The sequence below is a fragment of the Mus pahari genome, chromosome 5 (genome assembly GCF_900095145.1).
Source record: "Mus pahari chromosome 5, PAHARI_EIJ_v1.1, whole genome shotgun sequence".
Classification (NCBI taxonomy): Eukaryota; Metazoa; Chordata; class Mammalia; order Rodentia; family Muridae; genus Mus; species Mus pahari.
Window position 1 is genome coordinate 74,655,494 of NC_034594.1, and position 26,493 is coordinate 74,681,986.

Here is a 26,493-nt window from a genome sequence, read left to right on the forward strand (position 1 = left end):
GAGTGACATCTAAATATTGAGAAAGGAATGTAGGGGACAATAATGACAAGATATTGAAAGGCTGGAGAGGGGCTAAGAAATAGCCTGGAAGACTAATATTTACTAAGAAAAGATTTGAAAGAATAACTTTGCGTATATTTCCATGCTCTGGCATAAATGGCTTTTGAAACAGTATGGTTGTGGGCATAGCTCAGTGGTAGAGCTCATGCCTATTGTGAGGCTCTGAGCTGTAAGAGCTGGTGTTTAAGCCTGAATTGACTTTGTGAATTCAGACTCACCAGGTCTCAGTTTGCCTTGCAGGGAAAGCCCCTTTCCAATGATGTCCTGAGCTGACTGACATGAGCAGACAGCATCATCTCAACTGAATCAATGTTCTTCATGACAAATGTAAATGAAACAGGCAGAAACAGGTTTGCAAACGTCCTTCGTCTTAAAAGTTTCTTACCTACAATAAATATATTCTAGAGAGGGGTTCATTTGTAAATGTAAGCAAACTATCTTAGATTCAAGCATCTCTCAGATTTTTGACAGGTGACACTTTGAGATCTTGGGGAGAACACACTTCATAATAAGATAGTGACAAGAAGAAAGACACCATCTTCTAATAAACTAGAGATTTCCACAGGGCAGCAGAATTTAATTCCTTAAGACAATGGAGACTTGGAGACTTGACCTTTCTTTCACTTCAGTGGTCTTGGGCTATCAGAGGGGTTTTTTGTTTGTTTTTTCAAGGTCATTACCAATCAAAGTGGAAAACAGAATTAGTTCAGTGGGCAGCAAGTGCATGAGATGCCTTACGTATTTCTTCTGACTCCTACCACTGTTGATTAAAGGACTAAAAGTCCCGTACACTTGATATCTGTGGGTTGCCAAACTCCAGCTTACTGGGCTGATTAATGAAATGATAGGTAGAAGGTAGAATGATATTTACCACTTGCAGAGACAAAAATTTCATGTTGAGTAAGATAAATTTTTGCTTTTGGCTCTAGACTATTTAGGGCACGAACTTAATTTCCTGACTCCTGGGCACAATTTTCTCCACTTGGTACCATGGAGTGGTCATAATAGCAGAAAAACAATATAGCTACCATTTGTTAGCTTCTAAACTTGTTTGACCCCACTACAGTCACTTTGCTGATATCCACATTTACTTCGGCTACCAATCTGTCTTCTTCTCTCTGCTGCTTTCATACCCTGCCTCGAATAAATGAAAGTACAACAGGAAATTACCTCTAAGTAGCACTATGGCACTTATGAAAAAAATATTAAGGAGATAAAATTAATATTTAACACATCTACAGTGTCAAAACTTAATATTATATCTGGTATAATCAATTGTGGAAACTGAAGTAAACAGAACTTGCATTTCCATAGCTAAATGATAATTTAGTTGGAAGCAAATGATTTAATCCTAATTCTGGAGGCTCAACGCACGAGATTCTCACCCCCATAAATAATGTGGGCTGCAATACTTCGGTGGGGTTTTTCTGTTTCTATTTAATGTGATGTCAGTTTCTGTTACGAGTTTATTTTTCATAGTACTGTTTCCAAACTGTAACACCTAAATCTAATCAGGTAACACCTTCTTAGTTATCCATAAAATTATGAAATAAGGCTGTCAAAGTGTTAATTTGTGTGTGTATAGAGATCTACAGAAATATTTTAATCTGACAGAAGCATCATTGGCCTTTTCTAAAACCATGTTGCCATGGCAAATGTTTTCCTTTAACACTAGATTAGCTGAAGGTGGGAGTGAGACACAGTACAGTAGAAATGTTACAGACACTGCTCTCCAACAGTGCTCTGAGGTTTGCTGGATGGGGGCAATTATCCCTGTAATGTACATATCCGATTTGTCTCCTTATATTAAACCAAGCACAATGCATTGTGTGTGAAGAGCTATCCTGGCCTCAAAAGAGCGTACTCTATACTTTTCTTTTTCTCAAAGAATCCATACAGAATGGTTCCAAAGGCTTTTCTTGAATAGGGTTAGTGAAATATTAATTCAGTCTACATGACAATAAGAGAGACAACAGATCTTCCTGGTGGCTAGTAAGTGCAGGGAGAGTCACTTGCTAATGTGGAAACAAATGCACGAATGCCTTGCATAAATGTCTTTGAACTGACCACGATAGAAAAATGCCCGCTCCCTACAAACCTGATGCTATTTGCTTCTAAACATGTACCAAATTTGCTAAATTCTTTAATCAATCAGCGCCCCTTAATGGCAGTGCTACAAAGCAGAGGAATAGGAATTAAAAATTTATCAATTAGAGGCACTGTATGGAAAAAAATCCCTGTAGAGATTTCTAAACAGAGGTTTATATCAGAACACTGTTTCCACAGGAAGGATTGGTTATTTTGTTACTTTTTAAATCAATTCAACAGTTACTATTAAAATAATAGATGATGTTTTTAATGATAAAACAGACAATTTAAAAAAAAAATTCTACTGCCATCCTCGCCTACTATTCAAAGACTTAGAACCTTGGGCACTTTTTCCTACATCTAAGTTGTCTGGCTAAGCACACATAACCAAACAGATGTGAAAGATATCGAGTCAAACACACATGTGTGTATCTGGGTTTTGTGTTAAACTGGCTTAATTGGGGCAGAGCTACACTTCACACCGATGTATGTGCATGTGGCACGCACGTGTCAGGGGCTCTTCGCCATTACTCTGATTCTTTTAAGACAGGCTCTCTTATTGAACCTGGAGTTAGGGTGGCAGCTAGTAAGTCCTGGCAATCCTCTGCTTCTGTACTCCACAGCATTGGATCCCGGGTGAGTGGCAGCCATATGTGCCTTTTTAATACTTTGCTAAGGGCCTCATGCTCATGCAGAAAGCACTTGCATCTGCTGAGTCACACCCCTAGCCTTTTATGTGGGTACTGGTGATTTGAACTCAGATCCTCACGTTGAGTTTTTGACAAGCCTTATCTACTGATGACCCCATCTCCCTACCACTCATGTACAACTTCCCAATCCTATTTCAATCAACTTTACTGTGAATACTTATTTTATATATCTGAAAGGATACTTTGGTCCTTGAGGTATACAACTCTTTTGTTACCAAATACACTGGCCTTTTAATTATTAGTAGACTTTTTAAAACGATGAAATGATGAAGGGTACAATTCTGATCATTCATTTGTTCATAATCTTATTTCTAGATATTTATAGACACGATAAATTTTTGTTTTCAATGATCTTTCCTTACCACATTTTTCTACGTTTACTGTCTGTATCCATAGATATTTTTCTCAGGAAAATGCCAGAGAGATGTAGCCTCTAACCTTCTTCTACAATGCGTTCCAGAAAATTTTGCCTGTGATGCTCCTGACTAATGAGGCATTGTAACCATGCTCTCGATGTTCTAGATGGTCCTCATTGTTCATTTCAACAATCCTGCAGGCTCACAGTACAGGACTCTATATTCCCTACTATGGTAACATTTACTGAGCTTTATCCATATAAAAGGATTTATCTTCAATCCTATCAGAATCTGTCAGTCCCGTCATACAAAGGAAACAACAGAAGTATGTCACCTAAGACGCTGCAGCGACTCCTGTGCCTACCACAGCTAATAGAATATCCTTGACCCAGTCCAAGCTAGGCTTTTCCAAGCCTTCTTGGCTAGGCTTAATCTTCATCTACAAAGACTTGAATAAAGGCTGACTGTTTTGTAGTTTGACCCTGCATCGCTAAGATGAACTGGGAACCTCCTAAAAGTGCTTGCTTAAGAAAATTCTAGTTGGGGAAACAAATTTGCTGTCTACCCTAGCCACACCTGAGAAAATAAAGCCTCTGGCTCCCAGGCCCTGGAAGTGGACAGAATAACAACTCTGGCCACTGCCAGCAAGCAGACTCTTCTGGCCTAATCACTTCTATCCCGACTAACCCTTGTAACTTCTTGATTTCCTGACTTTCCGAGTCCCAGTTGTTTACTCCATGCCTTTACTCCCTAATTCCCCCTTTACAGTGCTCAGTCACTTCAGCAGAAATTGCAGTTGCGTGCACTTAACACAGGATTTTATATCCTGCTGCAACAGTTATCACAGTTCAAAATGTGCCGCACAGCTTTATGGCAGTCAGTTTTGTTTACCTCTGACATGACTTATAACGGAAGCATGAGGGGTAAGAGCCAAGAATGGGAAAGGTATCAGGAAAGATGAAGGGTTGTGGAGGTCACTTTAAAGGACTTGGTTTTAAATCTTAGTGGTGTTGGCAACATTTGAAATGTTGAGAAAGGTGGCATGGCCCGACTTCTGCTTTAATAAGATCCTCATGGCTGTTGTGTGGAGCATACTCTAGGGATATATAGGTACAAAAGAGGCCAGTTAGAAATGTTATCATAATAGTGCAGAAAGAACACATGATTCTCCATAGGGATGGAGAGATGGCCGTAGTAAGGAAATCTGGATGCTGCTGTGTTTGCTGACAACACCAACAGAATGTTCTGGCATACTGCTCATGCATGAGCCATGCACAAGAATGACATAGATAAAGATGCTAGTGTATTAAACCTGGAAAAATTATACGGCAGGGATCACTACTTACTGAGATGGTTGAACTAGGAAATGCAATATTCTACATAAAGGAACTCAGGCTTACAGTATCATTTAAATATAAAAATACCGAATACAAAGAAAAACAGATTAAGGCACTGATAACCCTGCACTGATATTTCTATTCTTCCTGTTCTGTAAGTCAGACAAGGTTCATGAGACACCAGAGGTTAAATCCATTTATTAGCCTAAATTGACAGATGCAGTTGTTTTGATCAGGGATAAATTGTAGCCCATGATCTGGCTGGCTGTTTTCGAAGATACAACTCCATATCAGAACACAGCTAAGCCCTTCCTTTCCATGTTCTCTATAGCTGCTTTCTAAGTACAATAGTCAAAAGGCCGTATACCACATAAGGGACAGCATTTGCTATCTGACATGTTAAGAAATAGTTTGCTGAACTATGTTTTATATTTAGATAGGACTGGTGGAAAATTTGGGATAAAATAGGGTAAGCTTGCTTCTTAATGTGTCTTTTAACAATGAGGGGATGAGAAGTGACTGAAGGAGTTCAGACCAACAACCTTTCTTCTTGCATGGAAGTGTTTAAGAAGAACATATTTGGCGATTTTGGATGCACTCCGCAAAATGTATTTTGTTTAACAAAAATAATTATACATATTTTATAAGTATGTATAATTAAATATATATATTTATATAAAATAAACAGCAACATTCTCTGTTACTATGTATTATTCATTGTATATGATTGGCAGTTATGCCTCTTGGTGTATGAGGTACATGGCTACTTTGTCCTTTTGTAAATTATACCATTGATAATAGCTACATTTCTCCTTACATCAACTGTTAACAGATTTGTAGAACAGAATTATAAAATAAACATTAGTTTCAGATTCAAGTTAATATGAATGTGAAGTTGTGTTCTATTTACTGGAAATTTGGCTGTGGTCAGGTTATTTTAATCTCTCTTGGATTCAATTTCTTATGCCAAAAAATAGGACCTTGAGTAGGATTCTTATGTTATTTAATGAGACAATGGTTATAAAGTGTACAATAATAGCAGTCTATAATAAACACTCGAACACTCAAAAATATGTTCTCTCCCTGAAAAACGCTTTAGAGGAACAGAACATAGTAAAAAGAACCCAAATCTTACTGAGATAACTGATAATCAAAAGGTAGTCTTCTACCGCACAGATGTCTGCCCATCACTCACTGAGGCATAAGATTCAATTTTTTAAAAAGGAAAATTACAGTTCTATAGCCTTCTCTTAAAAATGTACATTAATTTTAGTGTGTGAGTGTGTGTGTTCCTAAGTATATAAATTCAACCCGCTTACCCCGTGTAATGTTACTGTTCTCAGGACTGACCATTGCTGCTCTATCCCAGGGAAGATATTCTTCAGGATCCCCGCTCTCCTTGGTTCTTCCTCCAGTTTTGTTTGTTTGCTTGTTTGTTTTTTTGTCTCTTGGTTTTGCTATTTGTTATTGAGGACTGAATACAGTACCAGGCAGACACAAAGCAATGCTCTACTGAACACGTGATTCCTGGGAATCTACTTGAAGAGTTTTGTTTTGATTATATGAAGTACATTAAAGGCTGAAACAAACAAACAAAACCGTATACTGGAGGTTGGTGAGGTGGCACAGCAGGTGTAAGGTGCTTGCCTCACAAACTTGATAATGAGTTTTATTGCTGGATTCTACAGTGGAAAGAAACATCAATTCCTGAAAGTTGAACTACTTTGACTTCCACACACATGCTCCTCTCCTCTCCTCTCCTCTCCTCTCCTCTCCTCNNCTCTCCTTTTCTTCTCTCCTCTCCTCTCTTTTCTTCTCTTCCTTCTTTCTCTCATCTTTTCCCTCTGTCATACATACTATTATAAATAAAATAAAATTTTAAAAATGATATCGTAATAGAGTCCCAGTTACTTTTCCTGAACAAACTGGTTCAGGTTTAATGAGTAATTTTTTTTTTCAAAAATTTATTTATTATATGTAAGTACACTGTAGCTGTCTTCAGACACTCCAGAAGAGGGCGTCAGATCTTGTTACGGATGGTTATGAGCCACCATGTGGTTGCTGGGATTTGAACTCCAGACCTTCGGAAGAGCAGTCAGGTGCTCTTACCCACTGAGCCATCTCACCAGCCCTTAATGAGTAATTTTTAACAGGCATCCTGAACTCCTATCATATTTGGAAGAACCTCAATGCAGAGGCCTGACACAACAGGATGTGTTTTAGCAAAATAATAATCTAGGATTGTATTCCATCTGTGCAATCAGTTGGATGTCCTACTATGTGAATTATGCCTACTGTCTCCTCCTCCTCTATTATAATCTGCTTACCTTCCTATCCTAGCCTACAGTCTTATTTCTCAAGCAAGAGAGTTCTTTCAGTCTTATCTCTGCTACACACATTATTTCCAAAACAAAAGCAGTACTTCCTAACGTCTAGACTGGATGATGTATTTCTTGGACCTCTCTTGGCTATTGACACCAGCATCTTGCTTCTCCATTGTGACTTTGCATGAATTCTGTTTCACTTGTTGAGCCACAGCCAATAGGAAATCTTAAGGTATTTCCCAGTTTCACATTTCCCTTTCTTCTTGCCCTTCCTTGATATAAGAAGTGTGTGTGTTCTTCTTCATACTCCAGATATTCTATATTTCCTTCATTTATTCCTATTCTCCATCATTTTATTTCCCTTTTAAGGCTTGTGCCTGTCTCGCTTAGCCCCCATCTCCCTCTACCTTTACTTTCTTCATCCTAACATTCTTCATTTTCCCTTCCTCTTCCATCTCCTTTCTGCTGACCTGTGTCTGTGCGAACTCCAGGTTTAGCCACAATGTGAGGTAAAAGTGGTTGCTTTTTTCCATAAACAACAACAACAACAACAACAACAACAACAACAACAACAACATACCTATAGTCTCACACCTCTGCAGCCAACTCACCAAGAGAGCCACAGTGAGGAGGAGAGAGGCTTTCTATCTGGCCATCACAGGCAGCCTGTCATGTTTCATGAATGCTTACAAGGCGCATCATCTATAGATCAGCCAGTAAGCAGAGCATTGTTAGATCAAGGATGCTGAGGGAATGTAGTGAAACATTCTAACCAGGTCAAAACTGTTTCAGAGGACCTGAATTACCCATCCAACCGCAAGTCGCAGTTACAAGCAAGATCAACCTCAACCCAGCTTGGATGAACTAGGCTAACTAACATACGCAATGGTGCCAAAAAGACTGAGATCACCAGGATCCACTGGGCCAGCCTCTCTACAATGTGTTCTGTTATACTATTCTAGGTACACCATTCCCATAAAGCTAGTTACACAAGGACTCCATTCTTGTCACTTATAAAAGAGAAAGCAAAAGTCCTAATAGTTGATTGGACTGCTCTAAGACACAGATCTTTTTTGCAATCAGTCACTGTGAAAGGGAAGCAAGATCCAGCCATCTGCTAGTCCTGCTCTGTTTATGCCCCCTCTTGAGTTGACTCCTGGGAACCACATGGTCTTCGAGAAAGAGCAAAGAGGAGAATGATTCAGCTGCAAGGCAACCAACAAATGGCCTCCACATGAGCCAAAGTCCTGGGCCCACAGTGCAAGACAGACAGCAGCAGTTTAAGCCCTGCATGCTTTCTTTCCACGTAAGATTCTAAAACTGAATAAAGATTTATTTTATGAAAACGAAGCTCTCCCACACTTTTTTTTTTTTTAAATTAACTTTTCTGGTTACTCTTTCTGAGAGTAGTGGTTGAGACAGCATTGTCTACTATTGTTACTCAATAATAAGAATAAAGGAATATTTTCAAATAGCTCTAATTGATTAAAACGATGATGTTCTTGTGGGAAACGTGATAAAAGACAAGTTGTCTTTTAGACTGTTTTAGACAGAAGCTGGGCATGCTAACTCATTCCCATCTCTCATGCAATAAGGAGACCGAGGCAGGAGGAATACCAGGAGGTTTGGGGCAGCTCACAGTATAGAGCGAAACAATCTTGAAAGAAAGAAAGAAAGAAAGAAAGAAAGAAAGAAAGAAAGAAAGAAAGAAAGAAAGGAAGACAGATGACCAATTAGTGATTATTTTGTATAAAAGGAAGAAGCAGCTAAGCTTATATAAATATAGTTTACAACCACATTTTAAAACTGAGAACAAGCAAACAGCTAATTTCTTGGGTGGGGGACTGTGGTCTTCGTGTTCTGGTTTTAGTGTCGTCGTTAAATACCAAACAAGGTGATTACAAAACTCAGGGCCAGGACAGAAATAAAATGTACAGAAGAGGTATCTGCCTGGTGACGTGGTCGTGCGGAGACAGTGTGGGCCATGTCTTACACAGCTGTAAAGTAGTTACAGATAATCATACTCAGGTCTTCAAATACTGTCAGGTATTACCCTGAAGTAAGAGGCCCATGTATTTTTCTAGAGCTTCTGGTTGTCCATTTCAAAAGTCATTTTACCTCAATAAATAGAATGCTTTTATTTTCCCAGTGGTACAGGGGGAAAAAAGAGGAAATCGTGCATTATCTGTAAGACTGAGTCATCTGTTAGCTCTCCCACATCCAGGCCTCCCACCGTCTGCAGCCCTTCAAAAGCACAGGGCTATCTTTTAATGACATACATAAATCCCCACACTGCCTGGCTGCAGAGCATAATTAATTCTGGCCTTTCATGCTTAATGAAACACCTTGTACACATGGCAGTGGCACTGTTAGCTTCTTGTGTGTGCTAAGACATGGGATGCCTAGCAACCTTGTTCGACTTCACATGCTCTGCGACACGTCTGTGTGAGCACTGCTGTTATCTCTTTAAAATATAGCTCTAGAAAATTCATTCTGCCACCTGTGCGAATAGTTCCCTTAACTTCCCATACCGTCGAATGTTTTGTTTTTTAGGTTCTTGGCATCACACAGGATTTTCTACCTTAACGGTGGCTGCTTTGGAAGCATCTTTTAAAGACACAGTAATCTGGTAGATGCAGCTGCTCAGCATTATTCCCTTCATTAGAACACGTTGCCTTATCTTAGTGCGTATTTAGATGCTGTATTACAGAGGACATTTCTCCATAGAGAATCTCAAAACATAGATTTAAGTTTCTGTTTGAGTCACAAATAACAAAATGGGTAATCTTTTCATAAACATAACATAATCTAACTGAATATTTTCCCTTGAAGTCTTACCCCTGCCTCAGCTGGAAAGTCTGAAAGCAAAGAAGTTACTACAGCTCTCCACGCGAGTGCCTTGCTTTACCTTTAATTCTAGACATTGCACAGAACAGGTGAAAAATAAAAGTACGGAATTCCACGCACCTCTTTAGGTGTGACCCCAGGCATGCGAATATCCAGTGCAAAATCTGAAGAATCAATAGGAGTGACTGGTCTGGTGGTACCAAGGCATTCATTGGAAAATGATCTGGTAGTTTCTTTAAACCTTAAGGAGATAATTTGAACATCCTTGAACATAATAGGAAGGGCAGAAATAAATCCTATGTCCTTAAGTTTAAGGATTATTAATATAGATCTAGTAAAAACTATAAGATGTAATGGCTCTGTAACAATCCTAACTCCCAGAAACACATTATTGTCTATGAACATCTTAGAACCAATTTGTAAGAAAAATAAAGTCAAAAGAACTAAGCAGGGTATAAAGTTCGACCCAATAAAAGTTTATAATCCATATTTATTTCTACTTAATGAAGACGTTATCGTCCTCACACGCATGCTGGTTTTCTAGTGGCAAGACTGTGAACTGTATCCCCGTGGCATTTTGTCAACTATGAGCGTCCAACATTACTAATCGGAAATAAACAACAGAAAACCCTAAGAACAGCCTTGCTAGATACAGTTAATTATATGAGGGCGAAATAAAGACTGCGATGTGAATTACAAACGTACAAGTACATAAATATTTCATATGGTAATTACGAGGTGCGTGTATACAGCTCGATATTTCCTAGTGAGCTATTACAGCCAATGATCTTCTCCCCACCACCGATCTATCTTGATATTTTATTTCTCCAGCTGTTATATATAGGAAGGCATTCAAGTCTAAACAACTATATTGCAGTTTCTGAAATATTTCCCCAAGAGGGAGCGATTAGTTCTGGAAATCACAACTTCTAATTGGAGTTCGGAAAGCCAGGGTAGCAGCTTGGCTACAGGAGGATTGAGTGGGCTTTAAATGCAGCGGGCACTTCAGGAGAAGTTACTGAGCTAAAATTGGAAGACGTTTTGGGTAGAAGAAAATCAGCCTTGTAGAGATTTTTTTCTCCCCAAGAACCAGGTTACTCCAAGTGACTACATTTCTAAGGAGCATGCACAGAACCCACCCCAACCTCCTTCCTCCGGTCTAAAGGAAACAAACAAGCCAAACACGCACCTCTTAAAGACAGAAAGTGGGCTTCTGAAGGCCAGGCAGCTGCTCTGCAGAGCGAGCAGTCCCAGCAGCAGCAGCAGCAGGCGGCTGCGGGCGCGTCTGGCCATGTCCGCGCAGGACCGGGGCAGCAGGCAGTGGCCGGGCCAGCGGGAGGGCAAGGCTGGCGGCCGCAGCTACTTCATGACCCCGGGTGAGGGCGATGCGCGGCCAGCCGGGTCCGCTCCGTCCGCTCCGGACGCGTGGGAAGCGGCGCTGGAGTCCGCTCCGCCCGCCCGCGGGAGCCGCCCGCCCTCCAGAGCGCCCGGAGCCGGTGCAGCCACAGGGCTGGACGAGCAGGGTCCTTATCGCTCGCAACGCCAGGGGCTGTGAGGGCTATCGCGCAGACCCGCGTCAGTCATCATTCGGAACCTGCAAAAATAGAAGCCGATAATGGATGACTAACACATTACAGCATTTGTCCTCAGCAAATCCCAGCTGAGGTTCCTTAATACACCAGGAGTTTCACAAGCTTGCGCCCAAGCCTGGGGAAAATGCTGGTCTGTTGATCTCTCTCCACCCTAGCTACAAGCCCCAGTGACTTCACAGACCCTGAGCAAAGCCCCTGTCCTGCCTTAGCTTGCTCTTCCTCCCCTCCACCCACTCCGGGTTTGTTTTTGTTTTTTTGTTTTTGTTTTTGTTTTTTTTTTTTTATTTTACTGTTCCGATTTTTACCTGGTTCTTCACCCTGCCTTCCCCTTCTATCTAGCCCACTTCTCCGGGTTTCTTTCTCTATCACTTTCTCATCTCATCAAAAAGAAAGCCCTGCTCCAGATCTCAATTCAATGTAAACAAAGTTCTTCACTCAAATCATTGACTAAGGCACAAGGAATAAACCAGAAAGGCAAAGACAAAGCACTTAGAGATCATGATAATCAGGCAGAAAATATGGGAACAAAGGCATCTCTTGTACAAGCACAGCAGGGCTCCAGATGAGAAGGGAAAGAGATACCTTCTGCCTGCACAGACATCTCTACAGAAGCAACTGCCCAAGTTCTCAGTGTTACTTTAAAACAAACTAAAACTCTACAGTTAACATACGCGCTTTGCAAATGCCCATTAAAAATCCGTCATCTAATATACAAACCAATAATTTCTTCCTGTTGTGGCATGTATCCCCAAAGATATCCTATCCTACATAAAGTTTAGAAACTAGTAAGAGAATTAGAAAAAGGTGGGGGAGGAGTGTGAAGGGTCTCAGCCATCCTCCAATGAAGTCTATCTAGAAAGACTATGGTCAAGAACTTTATATTAATATGAATAAGAGGTATGAGGGCTCAGGGAAGGGTACCTCAAAACTATGGCAGATTTGTTAAGTTGAATAGTTTTATGAAAAGGAAATTAACAACCTTTAAAAGAAATTGCTAAATCAAGGTCCTCTTATGTTTCTTCCTCCTCTCTACACAAGCACTGTGTTTCTCCAATATGAATATTCAGATGCAGAAGGGAACACAGCTGTCTTCCACTCTCAGCCTGAAATCCTACTATCTCAGTATGGAAAACAGAAATGCACCCCTACTGGACAGATTCCCATGACCAGAACATGTCCCAAGCACACGCAAACACCAAAGGAGTAGTTTTCTGGAAGTCGATTTTCTGGAGCCTTAATTAAAGCTAATAAAAATGTGCAGTCCATATTTTGCAAACACCACCTCCCTTACAGAAAAAAGTGGCGTGTTTCTGAATATTTCTGGCTAGTGGGAGAGTCACAATCCTATCTTTGTCCCCTATACTGGGCTTTCCCTTCTTCCCCAGGTGTTCAAGTCTGCATGCTTTCTCCCTGGGCTAATCTCTGCCAATATACTCAATGTTAACCCCTTCAGGCTTAGGGGGAACTTCCCTTTGTTGTCTGCAGAAGCCACACAGAATGTGTGACATTCCACGCGCAGCTCAACTAAGCTAAATCCTAGGACTCCAATAGGCTAAACTCTAAAATCATCAAGCCTAGACTTTTCTAGTTGCACTGAACATTTTTCAGATTAGGTATTAAATCTGAAAATGATAGCCGGCATTAATTTAAAATGTTTCATGCATATTGTGAAAATAAATTCTATAAGATAGAGTTCTAAATGCTTAATTCGTACTTATAAATATGGCCCAGAGAATATCAAATCAGTTGATTTGATGAATAACAGTAAATAACAAAAGTCAGGAGCTGGGGACAGTTACTTTATGGTACAGTTTATGCTTAGCAAGGAGGGGGCTCTAAGGTAAATTGCTAGTACAAAAAAATGAATGATAATTCAATAATTTAGACATTTGCCACAATAATATGTTATCTTCCAAATTTCCCTCTCTAATTCATGGTATAGTGAAGCTATGCCGTGTGTGTGTGCGCGTGTGTGTAAAAACCAAGAACATAAATAAACATGAATTGTAAACTGAATGATATTCATCATGGTCAGCACTATCTAAGTTAAACACCACACACCAAATATAAATAAACAAAAATTTAATGTTCAACTACTTCAGGGATGCTTGAGGCTCACCAGCACCCAAGGGCCACAGGTGATTTGCATAAGCTATGGTGTTTTTAGGAGACTGTAATTTCTGTTTGAACTTTTGCCTTTGGCTCCCTGTTTGAGATCAGCAACAAAAACCTGGAGATGTCCTTATTCTGGGTAAAGGAAAAGGTCTCCTGGGGATGGGGACATTAATGTTGAAGGCAACGCCAGTGTCTTAGTGCCCAACCAAATACAGTCCTGTCAAGTGACAATGGAGAAGATTGCCTGAAGTTCTCTTTTGAAACGTGTATATATTAGGAAAGGAATTATGTTTCATTCAGAACAGGATTCAAGGACAGTCCTTGCTTGAGCTGGCAAGGAGGCTTGGTATTAAACAAAATACTCGAAAACAAACTTATTGTTAAAATTCTGTAACAGGAGCACACCCTTTAGTACTAACCTTGGAAATAAAATTCCACTGAACTCTTTGATTGATTTTATTACCTTTGATGTCCCTAAAGCATCCATTTAAAGAAAAGAGAAGAGAAGCTGTGGGCAGAAGCCCAGATGGTATTTGTAACCATAAATACAATACCTTTTACTATAGAACTGAAAGCGAACTATGATTCTTAAATCTTTCAAAGATGAGATACACATTATAATATGACAATAAATATGTTTAACCACTACCACTTCATTTTTATTTCATAATCCTTATTAATGTAGGATATAAAGGATTCCAATTTTTTTCTCTCAAGATGTTTAAAATTCACATTATATGTTCCCACGACAATGCTTTTACTCATTCAAAATTACTTAATTTTGTATAATGCACAAAACACTGTGATCTGTGTTTGGGTTTGTTCATATGACTAACACTAAAAAGAGAAGTTATTTCAGAGGTAAGAACCTCACACAACTGATGGAAGCACTAGTCTAAGAAAAGACCATAAGAGAGACTCAGACATCTGAGAAAGGGAAGCGTCTTCAAGATGGTATGAAGAAGAAGAAATGTTGGATGGTAACTTCAACAGAAGGCACAGCCTGGGCGTGCCTGGTACAGCAGACAGCAGAAGCCAAGGAGCCCAGGTGGGGAAGAGGACATGATGTGTTTGAGATGCAGTAATAAAGATTGTTTCCTGGAGACAGCGAGCCCGGGCACCCCATTTTATCTGCAATATAAAGCACAAATACTGTTTATACCTCCATAATTTCACCAGGCAAGGACGATTTTCAGTTTATGCCTGTATGGGTTTTAATTCTAGAAGAAGATCATTAGGAAGTTGGAGCTGCATCGGAGGACTATAAAACTACCTGGGATCTTAGACAGCGTTGGTCCCATTCACTGCTTTTATTTAACAAAGATAAAAGGAAACCCTGAAATCTGTGATTGGTTAAAGACTCAGAGAAGCATATTGACCGTTTTTTCATGGATTAGTATACTCGGTGAGAGATGTGGAAGAGACCGTGGCCACTGAGAAGCTGAAGGAAAACTGTCCGGTGTCTAGCTCTATCTGCTGGAATGAGTACATGGTCTTCTTATGCTTTAATTTCTTCACTGACAGAAATGATCACACCACCTACTTCATAAGAGCTATTCCAGGAATAAGTGAATTAATCTCCTAAGGACAGAGCTAAGTGTGTACTAAATGCTTGCAATTATTGCTGCTCCAAATACATATTCAGTGCCTTCATGTTGAGGACAGTGATAATCAGACAGATAAATTCCCGGTTTTAACAGAAAGTGCTTTCTTGTGTTGGGGAAGAAAAAAAATGAAAACAAAAATAGCTAGCAAATTATGAATTTCATTTACTTTTCGGGAGATTGTCTGAGGCTAGAAGGACATGACTAAACAACTAAACAATTCATACAGCATATGGATTTCTGGGAATTTCTTCTTGAACAAAATCTAAACCATGAACACAAACATGTCAACGATGATATTTAATAGCACTGTTCACAATAACAAACAACTAGATGCTTTTATTAGTAGCACTGGTAGCCACATGAATGTATATCAAAAGCAGACTGGTAATATTTAAAAAAAAAAAACTTTGAAAGCATATGAAGTTATTCCTTTTAAAGAGACATGTTTCTTTTTAAAGCCAAGAGCATTTTACTATTTTCACATTGCATAACTAAAAACTTAAGAATCTCAGAGAAGTGTTGCAATCATAGTACAAAATCTATTTTCTGAAAATACTAAAGATGAAGTTATTGACCTTCTGATTAAACATTCCTAGATATTTTAGGGAGATTTCCATTTTAAAACAGGTATATCTGGGCTTGTGAGATGCCATATCATCTAAAGGACCTGCTGCTAAGCCTGGAAACCTAAGACTAAAAGGTGTCAAGACCCATATGGAGTAATTCAGCTCTCTACATGCATATGCACACACACATATGTATACATATACAAATAATCCAACTTAAAAAACTAAAAAGTGCTTCCTACTATGTGACTAGCAATTAGTGCTAGATATTGGAAGATAAAACGTCCCCACTTTGTGGTCCTCTTTTAAAGGCTGCTTGAGTATCCCTACCAAATGGCAGCTGGCTTCTCCCAGTGTAGTCTTTTATGATTGCAGCACCAGAAATTTATCTATAACATGCCGTTCTACTTACTGGTCACACAGATGAGCTCCACCCCTGGAAGCTTTCATTATACTGATTTTTGTCTAGCTAAGACCATGTGCATGCTGACTGTTTTAAAGTCGTCTATTCACCAGTTAATATTTTCCCTTTTAATTAATGTTTTTGTTGAGGAGGTTATTTTTGCTTCATGGGTAACTTTTTCATCAGACTTTCAACTTATTTACTTCAACTTATTTTTTATCTCAATGGTCTCAAGGTTCTCTGTTTTGTTCAATAGGTTTTAATGTTACTTAATCTTTTAAGTACATTGTCTTGATGCTAAAATTGTCTCAGATGTAGCCCTTTCTAAAGCTACCTTTGTGTCTCTTTACCATTTGCCCATGATTCTTAGAGTAGTAGTTCTTTCCATTCTTTGTCCTACTTGGCCTTTGTTGACATCCCAGAATGGACTGCTCACCTTATTTGGATTCTGATAGCACCATATGATTTACTTGACCCTGAAATGTCCTCCACAGGATATTTTGGCACCACTGGAAGGTGGCAGAACATTTATCTTTAAGAGGTAAAGCCTAAAGCGAGTGTTGGATATCTGAATGCATGCTTTTGAAGCTGATAAGGAGAAACTAGATCTTTTCTCTTTCTGTCCTGTGTTTTCAGCAGTGAAATAAATGGCTGTGCTCTAAAACACTCTCCCTGAGGGGTCTGTTGCCATATAGCAGGCTCACAAGCAACTGGGCCAATCTACTGCGGACCAATGCCTGACTTTTTACAAAGAGATTGTCTCAAGTATCTAATACACTGTCAGAAAGCTGACTAAAACACCATGTCCCCAGTCCAACCACATCCATGTGTCCTTCCTCCTGTAGGCTCTATGACCTGACACCTGTCCCATTGCTTGAATATCTATCTGCTGTAATCCACCTAATGGCTTTAGGATTGTACTATTCAGGAATGGAAAGGAAGGAAGTTAATGTTGATCAAGCCAAGTATAAAAAGTAAATGCATATATTTAAAAACCAAAGATATTCTAACTTAAAGGATTGCATTTCAAGTAATATTTCTATACAAAGGGGTGAAGGGGCTACCACTTTATGTTGACATGCTTTTGTAAAATAAATTTAATTTTCATCAGTTAGGGCTTCTTTTATAACCATGAGAAAACACAGCCATATGTGCCTTTAAAAATATCTTATTGAATGAGGTTCTTCATATTTCAATTTATAGGTTACCTTAGAGTTAGGTGATGTTTAAAGAAAGCAACAGCCTTTTCCTTGCTTAGGAAGATCACAGACTAAATGCTATGCTGGTAATACAGCTGTGGTGCAGTGTCCCAGCAGCTCAGCACTATTAATATTCGGGCTGAAGAATCCTCTGATGTGCCAGGCTGTCCTTTGTATCACCAGATGTTTAGTCATAGCCTTGGCCCTCACCCACTAGAAGCCAGCAGCATTCCTCTGAGCTGTGGCAACCTAAAATGTCAACAGACATTGTCAAATGTCATCAGATGGGTAAAATAACCCTGCCTGAGAATTCCTGTTGTAGTTCATTAAGTTGAAGTTTAGTTTAACCAATGCAGTGTCATTCCTTTTTAATACACATAAAAGTCTAAGAATGTGTTTATGAATACAGAGCTTCCAAAGACTATGAAAACAATAGAAAACATTTATTTCTGCATATGCTCTCTAATGATATATATATATATATATATATATATATATATATATATATATGTATTGAACACACACACACACACACACACACACACACCACTGAATTCTGACTTTGAAGATTGGGTATTCACTCCTCTTTTATAGATGAGGACTCTGTGTTTTATTTATGAAGCAGTAGAACTTGGGCTCTAATCCTGACTGTTGAAATTCAACATCCATGTTCTTAAATACCATCCAATACAAAATAGACCCTTCACATTTACAGAGGATCATCAATGTTTATTAAGCAATTATTCTCTCCAGGTCCTCCGCAGTAGGCCCTTAGTCATAATTCTCAGTAAGGAAGTTTGTGTGGCCACTCCTCTTTTACAGAAGTGAAACTGGAACTTGGTGAGAACAGGAAATCCAGCTCAGGGTAGACAGTCAGCTGCACAATGTAAACTAGCCTTCTACTCATTCCCTCAGTGGGAAACATTAAGATTTCCTCTACAACCTTACAGGAGGAAGCAAAGCAAAGGCAAGTGGCTATGCCTCAAATCTGATGCAAAAATACATTCAGTTTGGCTTACAAGGGTCTTCTCAACTGTTTCCCCAAATCAAAGTAATGGTTTCAAAATTTCACATCAAAGTCAGATTTCCATCATTTCCACCTGATAAAATCAGCTGTGCCAAGTAGGTTCTTTTGTTTGTTTTGTTTTTGTTTTTGTTTTTGTTTTTGTCAAGTTTTTCTTTTAGTCAGGCTGGCCACAGGCTGTGCATAGTCTCCACAGCTCCCTATATGCTCTTGGACTTTGAAGTCAGGAGTAGTTTTCACTATCACAAGGCCTGTCTGTAATCATCATAGTGTTTTTTTCCCTTTCATTTGCTTTTTGGTTTTTTTTTTTTTAATACCTAGCCCACTTATCCCTTTACTACATGATACCTTAAAATCATTTATGCTGTGATCACTGATGTTTAAGGTTCTTTTCTTTATGTAGCATGGGAAAATTTACCCTACATATCCATAAAATTTATCATCTACAAGTGCTATATCAATCCCCCTCCTCAGTTCTTTTTCATTAGCAAGACACAAGATGGTCTTGGATTTATCTTAGATTCATGACCTCTAATATGCTGCTTCTCTGAAATATTCTTCGCTTGTACATCAAAATGGGCTTAAAAGTTCCAGAGGTGTCTGTTCAGAAAATATCTTATATTTGCATGGGTGTGGCACCCGTCTGTAATAAATCTGATGGACTATGGCTTAGGCAGGAAATATGTGGGATATCTGGGAGGCAGAAAGGAGTCTGTGATAGTGTCAGGTGCAGGAAATTAGCCCTGGAAGATGTAAACAGAACAAACGCATGGTGCTTGAGCATGGGCAGTCAGCCATGAGGCAGAATGTAGAATAGGTTAAGTGGATTATTTTAGTTATGATCTAGTCAGCGAAGAGCCTAGCTATATGGCTTAGGTATTTGTAAATATATATTTGAGTCTGAGTCTTATTTCTAAGAACGTGGGGCTAGGAGGAAGAACTGGACATATATTCTACGGGTATCATTCTGCGTGGGAGCACTGCATTTATAATTTGCCAACTTTAACACATATTTGTTTGCTCGTTTACAGGATCTGTACCAGATGTCCTTGAAATAGGTCATCAAATGAGTTGGTTTTGTTAAAACTTACATGGAGAAAATAGCAAGAGGTATAATTCTTAATCAACTTTCTCAGCCTCAACTAATATAAATGTTACTTGTGATCACACAGGTATCTACTTCCCTGCCAATAAGCAGCACTGTCCTATAGCTCTATGGGCTTCTCTGGTAGGGTCTCAGGAGACTGCTGACCTGCACAGAAAAGCATTAGCAGTGTGTAGTGATGTCACAGAGGTGGCATCCTTACTTATCTGTCCACCAGGCACTTTATTGGTTTTTAAGCAGAGAATTTAGTTTGGGAAAAGTAAAAACAATTCTGCAGCTGTCACCTTGCTCCTCTTTTAAACATCCTAGCTGAGTGAATAGACAGGCTGCTAACTCCGTTTCACAACTATACCATACAGAGACTTCCATTCTAAGTGATTTCTGTCCTAGACCAAGAGGTAAACAAGGGTCATATTCATAAGCTATCCCAAATGACACGTGAGAAACTAATAAACTTGCTTCTTCGTCCTTAGTGAGTTTACCAGGAAGTCGTTTGTAACTAATCCCAAATGAGCTGACAAAATTTCAAATGTCAAGTTGGTTGTTTCAATGAAGTATGAATCACCGAGTTACCCACTCAGACAGGTATTAAAAGATTAAGATCTTTTGCATTAATACTGCCATCTTCTTCTAAAGGTCTCTGTGTTAGCAGTTTCTTCTGCTTTAGAGAAAGTTAGAGTGTCATAGTGGGAGGCAGCGTGAGTATGCCAGCCTCCTGAGGATGTGGCGTGGAGACGAGGACCTGCTCTCTTTGTGATCCCTTGCTATTAGTCAATGCATTTTTAATGAGATTTTAATGACTTTTCCTATTTATTCCTCTACCTTCACATGTATAGTTATTCCTGAAGCACTGGCTTCTTTATTTTGTTAACTACTTCCCAAAACACGTCAGAGGCAGGCGTTCTAGCTACCCATTGGACACTGGCTCAGACCTAGACCCTACACTTAGAGAATAAATATTCTTTTCCTTTAAGAAATCTATTGAAAACAATAGTGAATTTTCTTTTGCTTCCTGTGTTCCTCAGAAGGATTTTCTTTCCTCCCACAGCAGTGAATGGTGTTTGCAAACGACTCTTTGTTTTCATTTCAAATGTTTGAATCCTCACAATAAAATCCCCATAAATACAGCTCTTCCTTTTACAAAAGTTTTGGTCTTCTCTTCTTTAAGTCTCTCAGCTGTATAATTACAGTGTTCAAAGTGAAATCTATAATCTTATAGTTCTATTACATAATTGAAAGCTTATGGGAGTTTTCTTAAAGATCATGAAAGAACATCAAAACGTTTTCCTCTTATATAATTCTGTGTAACTGGGTTTACCATATCCTAAAAGGATTAAACATAATATGTACTACACAGTGCCCACTCAGTCTCTCCACTATGCAATCTGAATGGCATTATCAAATATACATATAGTTGAACACAGTTCCTTAGAAAACATAGAAGCTACAATAAAGTCCAGATTAATCACAAGATGACCATCTGAAGTTTTAAATATGCAATTCACCAGTGCGAGGAGCACAGCATAATGAAGCAGCATGGGTGAAGATTTTAATTTTTGGTCCATATTAATAACAGTTCTCTTTGATCAGTTCCCCCAAACTCCCCATGAACTATCAGCACAGAGCTTCATAATTTTCTTCTGCCTGAAAAATGATCAAAGCATTCTTATTTTTCTTTGATGCTGCTGCACAAACAGGTGGTGAGTTTATTTCATTGCTAGGAAACTGTTTCTTGCTCTCTTGAGCTTAGGAAGAAGTGGCTTACTTTCACAAGGTACTTACAGAATGGCTTTGCTCTTCCCCATTTTTAATCCTCTTTACAAGGTCTCCCAAAGAGATCTGCAATATACCTGGAACTAAACTGAGAGCTCAGAAAAGAAGATGCGCATGTGCCTACACGCTCATGAGAGACCACTTAGTGTGGTCTTAGTAGTAACTCCCCAGACACAAACCTGAGCCCACCAAGTTCGTCTCCATCTCCTTCTCTCTGCATCACTGAAGTTGTAGTTCTGTTCTTGAGTAATGACAGTGTTTGGTTTTCAAGTTTTCTTGGAAAAATGTGAAATAGTTACAGTTTCCAGTTTTAACCAAAATAGGAATGAGAAATGTGAGATCACATGGGAAAGTGATTCCTTCTATTAAAGAAGGAAAATCCTCTTAAACATGAGAACGTTTCAGAATCTCTACATTAAAGATAGACAATCTATAACATTACAGAGTAGATGCTATGGAAGGCAGTGCTTTAAGTACCTTGCACATATGATATATTTTGAGTTTCACAATATCCTGCAAATGGACTCACTATTATCTCCCCTTCCGATAGGGAAATTGAGAAGTTTAGGAACTCGGTGCCTGTGGAAGGAGAGACATATGGATTGAAATTCAGATTTACCCAACTTTAAAGGCAGGAACTGTTGTCAATCACCATGTTACACTTCTGGTATTATATGAAAATACATAAAAGCTAAAAGAACAATAACTGATTCAGCAATGTTCCTAAGTGAATTCATATTTTAAATCATGCATAATTAAAATCAATAGTACACCTAGGAATAAGACATGCTAATTGTTTCCTATAGTTAATTTCACCCACACTCTTCTGGGAATTTGGGGAGGAAACGTACTAGTATGAAATATAGGGCAAATGTCTTAGAACTGGAGTCTAAAACATGGGTCCAAGTCTTATTTTAGCAATCTACTTCACATGGGCTAAAAGTGAGGGCCATGTTCAATTGCCCATCAAAGGGGCTCTTGAAAGAGACAAAACAATTGGGGCCAATTCTGAAGAATAAAGCACCAAGGAAATCATAATCTAATATTAGGGTTTTGGATGTGACTTTATCAGTAGAAATATAAAATCTCTCTTTGATCTTCCCAATTTAGCACTGTTCATTCTGGCTCTATTTATAGCTTATCTTCAAGTATCTTTTCCGATAGTAGAACATGTTCAAACAGCAGACACTTTACAATTACTGAAGAGTTGAGAAAAAAACATGGTTTGACTCAATTCAGTTATCCTGTTGTACACACACACACACACACACACACACACACACACAAGCAAAACTAGATGGGTGGGGATAAATACAGTAATTTTTTCCACTAAAATTTCAACTTAAAACACGTGATTAACATAGTCAATATTTTTCCCAAATTATATTGCAAATTATAGCCCTCAACTTTCAACCACTGTGTTAAAATACTACCTAACATAAACAACTCCTAAACTCCCTCCTAAAGTTGCCACCACCTATCAAGAGCTCCACTAGCTGAGAACAAGCTTTATCGTTTAGTTTTTGGAGGGCGTTTAAAACCAAGCAAAAACACTAAAACATTATTATCATTACATCAAAATCATTGTCTGTATGTGTGTGTGTGTGTGTGTGTGTGTGTGTGTGTGTGTCTGTGTGTGCGCGCGCCTGCGCGCGCACACGCATGAAAGAACTAACTGGTAATAAAGTCATAACTTTATGTTTCATGACAAACTGTATAAACTCAGACTCACAGATCTGACCGGCCCAAGTAATCTGCAGTAGAGGAAAACACACATTTATATTCCAAACCCAGTTAGGTATTTCTGGAACAAACAGAATATAGAATGGTGGACCAAACCAGGGTTTGGGGGCTTATATGAGACAAGTGGATTCTTACTAGTGAAACTCGCCTATCTCCAAGTATGGTACTGTAGAATAAGGCATTTTACATGATGCAATGTACTGTATGGCTACTGATGGAGAAGCACCAAGTCACATAAGGGTGGCATTCACTGTGAGTTCCTTGATCCTGCTGACCCTAAGTCTTATTATTAAATAGATGGATCACTTAAATTGTTTTGTTGAAAACTGGTTGTTTGAAATGGATTTTTTAAAAATCAGTATATCTGCACAATTTTAATCATTTTAAGTTTGCTTCCCATTGTAATTCCAACAGTATACTTTTAGTAATCTGGTTGGGTTCATACTATTTTGAAATGACACATGCCACAAGATTTATTAAAAATGGAAACTAAAGGGATTTTATAGATTTAAATGCAAAATTCATAAGTATAAAAATTATAGATTTAGAAGAGTTCATATTGTTATGTAAAAGTACACAAAAGCCTGTGGATATAGTTTCATAGTTGCAGAATGTACAAAGCCCTGGTTTGATCCTTATTAACACCAGAAAAGAAAAAAAAACAAAGAAAATTATAGACATTTTAAAAACTTTAAAAATTGTGTTGATAAAAATAAAACTACACATTTTCAAGTCTCCACAATCAGACCTAACCCAAATAAAGATTAAAAAAAAAAAAAAAACCAACCTGCTCATTTATAATAACATTTTCAGAGACTTCTTTGTCTTTATTTATTCAACATTTTTATCCTGTGCTTCACCGCATATCATTTGAAGCCATAAAATCTAGTGCAGAAGACTACCTTAGTGCTCAGGAGCAGATGTTCCCTGAGATAGCAGCATCTAGACTGGCTACATATAATCAAACATGTATCTAGAATATTCTGAATATACTGTACTGATTTCTGCTCTTTTGACATCAAGGAGTTTTGTTTTGTTTTGTTGTCTGGTAGCTTCTTCTATGATTAAATACAAAAGATAACTTAAGTGATAAAGATGGGCCAATGCTAATGCCACATATGGGAGGAGTTAAGTAAGGTGTGAGACAAACACTTCGAACTGTTCATGAGGTATACTAAAGTCCGAGAAGGGGTGAAATGCTTTGCCTCGTGTGTTCCTCATCTTATAAAATTGGCTATATTTCTCTTGAGGATCACAGAGGTGTTTTAATATATTACAATAGTATTAATTGTTTCAGTCTGAATTAGTCCAAATCAGTATTTTAAGATGGTCTAGTTCATTTCTTGATCCTGAAACTTTATGGTTATATCCTCACCTTTTCAAAAATATTAAAATTTTGCTCATATCAAAGAGGCCAACACTTTGATTAGTACATTCTTATCTTAGCCAAACACTAAATTTAAAAATTACAAAAATGAATGAATTAAGCAGTCATGTTATTAGCCTGAAAGACTAAAACTTATAAAATTTCCCTTTCGTCTGCTATTTAAATCACTATTGGTACAGCAATGTAATGAGATAAAGGTTCATTAATGCTTCCTTTGTTATGTGAGATCAAAACACATAAGAATGGAATTTTTTTTTCCGAGTTACAATTATCCTCCAAGGACATAGCAAATGAGCTATCATTAAAAATCTTTAATTATGTAAAATACTCCAATACATAATCAAAACACTTACAGATATAAAATAAGCATTTCAATCCTATTGCTGAAACCTTTTGTATTTGAATTTTTTCCTAAGGAGGAAGTCAACATTAATAGACAAAAATTCTCCATAGAAACAATCATGTTTGTCCATATAAGACTGTATGTTTTAAACTGACTGGTGAGTGTATCTGAATAATGAGTAGAGGCCTCCACAGTCAAGTTTGGTCTTGGAATACCATAGTACAATTCCATCAGCAGATAGATCATCATGTCAGTACATTATTGTTTTCCCAAAGCAAATCTGTTATTGCTAACTTGCTCCTTGCACTCATGAGTTGCTGTTTTTGTGTTTCTCTTTTGCACAATTCACTAAGGTCTACTCTTAAATAATTAACTCATCAAGTCAGCCAAATATAGGCAGAATAATATCAGAAAACATCCAAGAACATGAGTAGTTTTATACCTCTTTAGAAATCTTTTTTTAGGCTTATAGTATGCCTGGTGAGCTGTGGACAACACCAAAACCATGTCAAAGGAATGAACTATGAATGCATTATGATCATTCTGGAGTTTACCTTCCTGTGGCTACATTAGATACCCTAGACATCAAATAAATGTTTATATCATTGTCCCTCACCCCTGAATCTGGGTGTCAGCCCTCTATCTTTGACCTGTCAGTTTGGTGTTAATGAAGTGCCACCATTTCTCATCACTGTCCCCTTCCAGAGGCTTCATCTGGTGACAGTGGGACCAAATTTTTCAGGCTGCAACCTGAATTTCATTTCCCTCAACCTGCCCCACAGAGTACTCTGGATCGGAGATCTAGCAGGGTAGCTAGCTGCCATTGCTCTTCTGTCTCCAAATTCCTCTTCTTCATATCAACACTCTGGGTTTGTTCTCCCAAGATTAAACTGGATTTCCCAACCATCTCACTTTTGTATGCCACTTGTAAGAAATACCAAATATGAGTGTTCTCAATAAAATATTATAAAATCTGTGTTTAGGACAAGGAATTAAGATTTTTTTTATATGTCCTGAAGCTTGTAAGACTTTTATGCAACTATTTTAATACACCTCTCTCAAGCAAAGCCTTTATTTACAAAAAAGCACATTGTCATTTTCTCGGAATCTGATGGCCTGGAGCAGAGTGACTTTTCAATTCTTGGAGCATGACCCCTTCCTCCTTCCTCCTTCATTTCCTGTTTTCAGACTAGCCAATAAAGACTATGAGGTTGGACCCCAGACAATAAGGAAAAGACTCAGTCACCACCTGAGTTAGACCGAAAACCAAATGCACTTCTGTCTCTGTGTACTTGCTCCTCTGAGCACATTATAACTCTTGCCTTGTCCAGACACTTGAGCTGAAGGTTCAGTCTCTTTCTTTGAGATCCTGAACTTATTTATAACACAGAGAAGGTATTTAGGGACTGTTACTCCAAAATATGATGCTCGGTATGATAATTTGTTGCAGGATATTTGATCATACTGCGAACCTTAACATTGTGTTGTTTACCAGAAAAACCTGTTTCTAGTTGTGGTATGGCCTAGCCATAGCACACACCTTTAATCCCAAACAATTAAGGTTGTTTGAGTGGCAGGCAAAGTGACAAATCAGAGAAAGATTTGACAAAATGAGTCACCAGAACACACAGGAAAGAGAGGCTACTTAAGAGGGTACTACAGGAAAGAAGAAGAATGAAAAGGAGAGGAGGCAGTTCTCCTCCGGGCAGAGTTTTACAGAGACAGCTTGAAAAGAGAACAAGCTAAGCACAGGTAAAAACAGAATGAGCCAGAGAAAGAGAAGGAGCCAGAAGACTAGAACAGATTGCCAAAGTTAATGTGAGACCAAGCAGAACAATTTAGGAGAGGCTGAAAGAAAAGCCAGATTGAATCAGCTTGCAGAGGAATTTGAAACAGAACAGTTGAGTTGGACCA

The 26,493-nt window shown here is 38.5% G+C and overlaps 1 protein-coding gene across 14 annotated transcripts in view; it reads right to left on the reverse strand.

Annotated features, from left to right (window-relative positions):
• Positions 1-26,493, reverse strand: part of Pam (peptidylglycine alpha-amidating monooxygenase) — a 272,033-nt gene that overhangs the window by 140,336 nt on the left and 105,204 nt on the right. For all 14 annotated transcript variants that reach the window (XM_029538822.1, XM_029538820.1, XM_029538818.1 and 11 more), the window contains 2 exons: positions 10,912-11,316; positions 9,843-9,963 (listed from right to left, as the gene is read on the reverse strand). In XM_029538822.1, coding sequence (XP_029394682.1) covers positions 9,843-9,963; positions 10,912-11,015 — 225 coding nt within the window. In that variant the 5' untranslated portion in view covers positions 11,016-11,316. The remainder of the gene's footprint in view (positions 1-9,842; positions 9,964-10,911; positions 11,317-26,493) is intronic.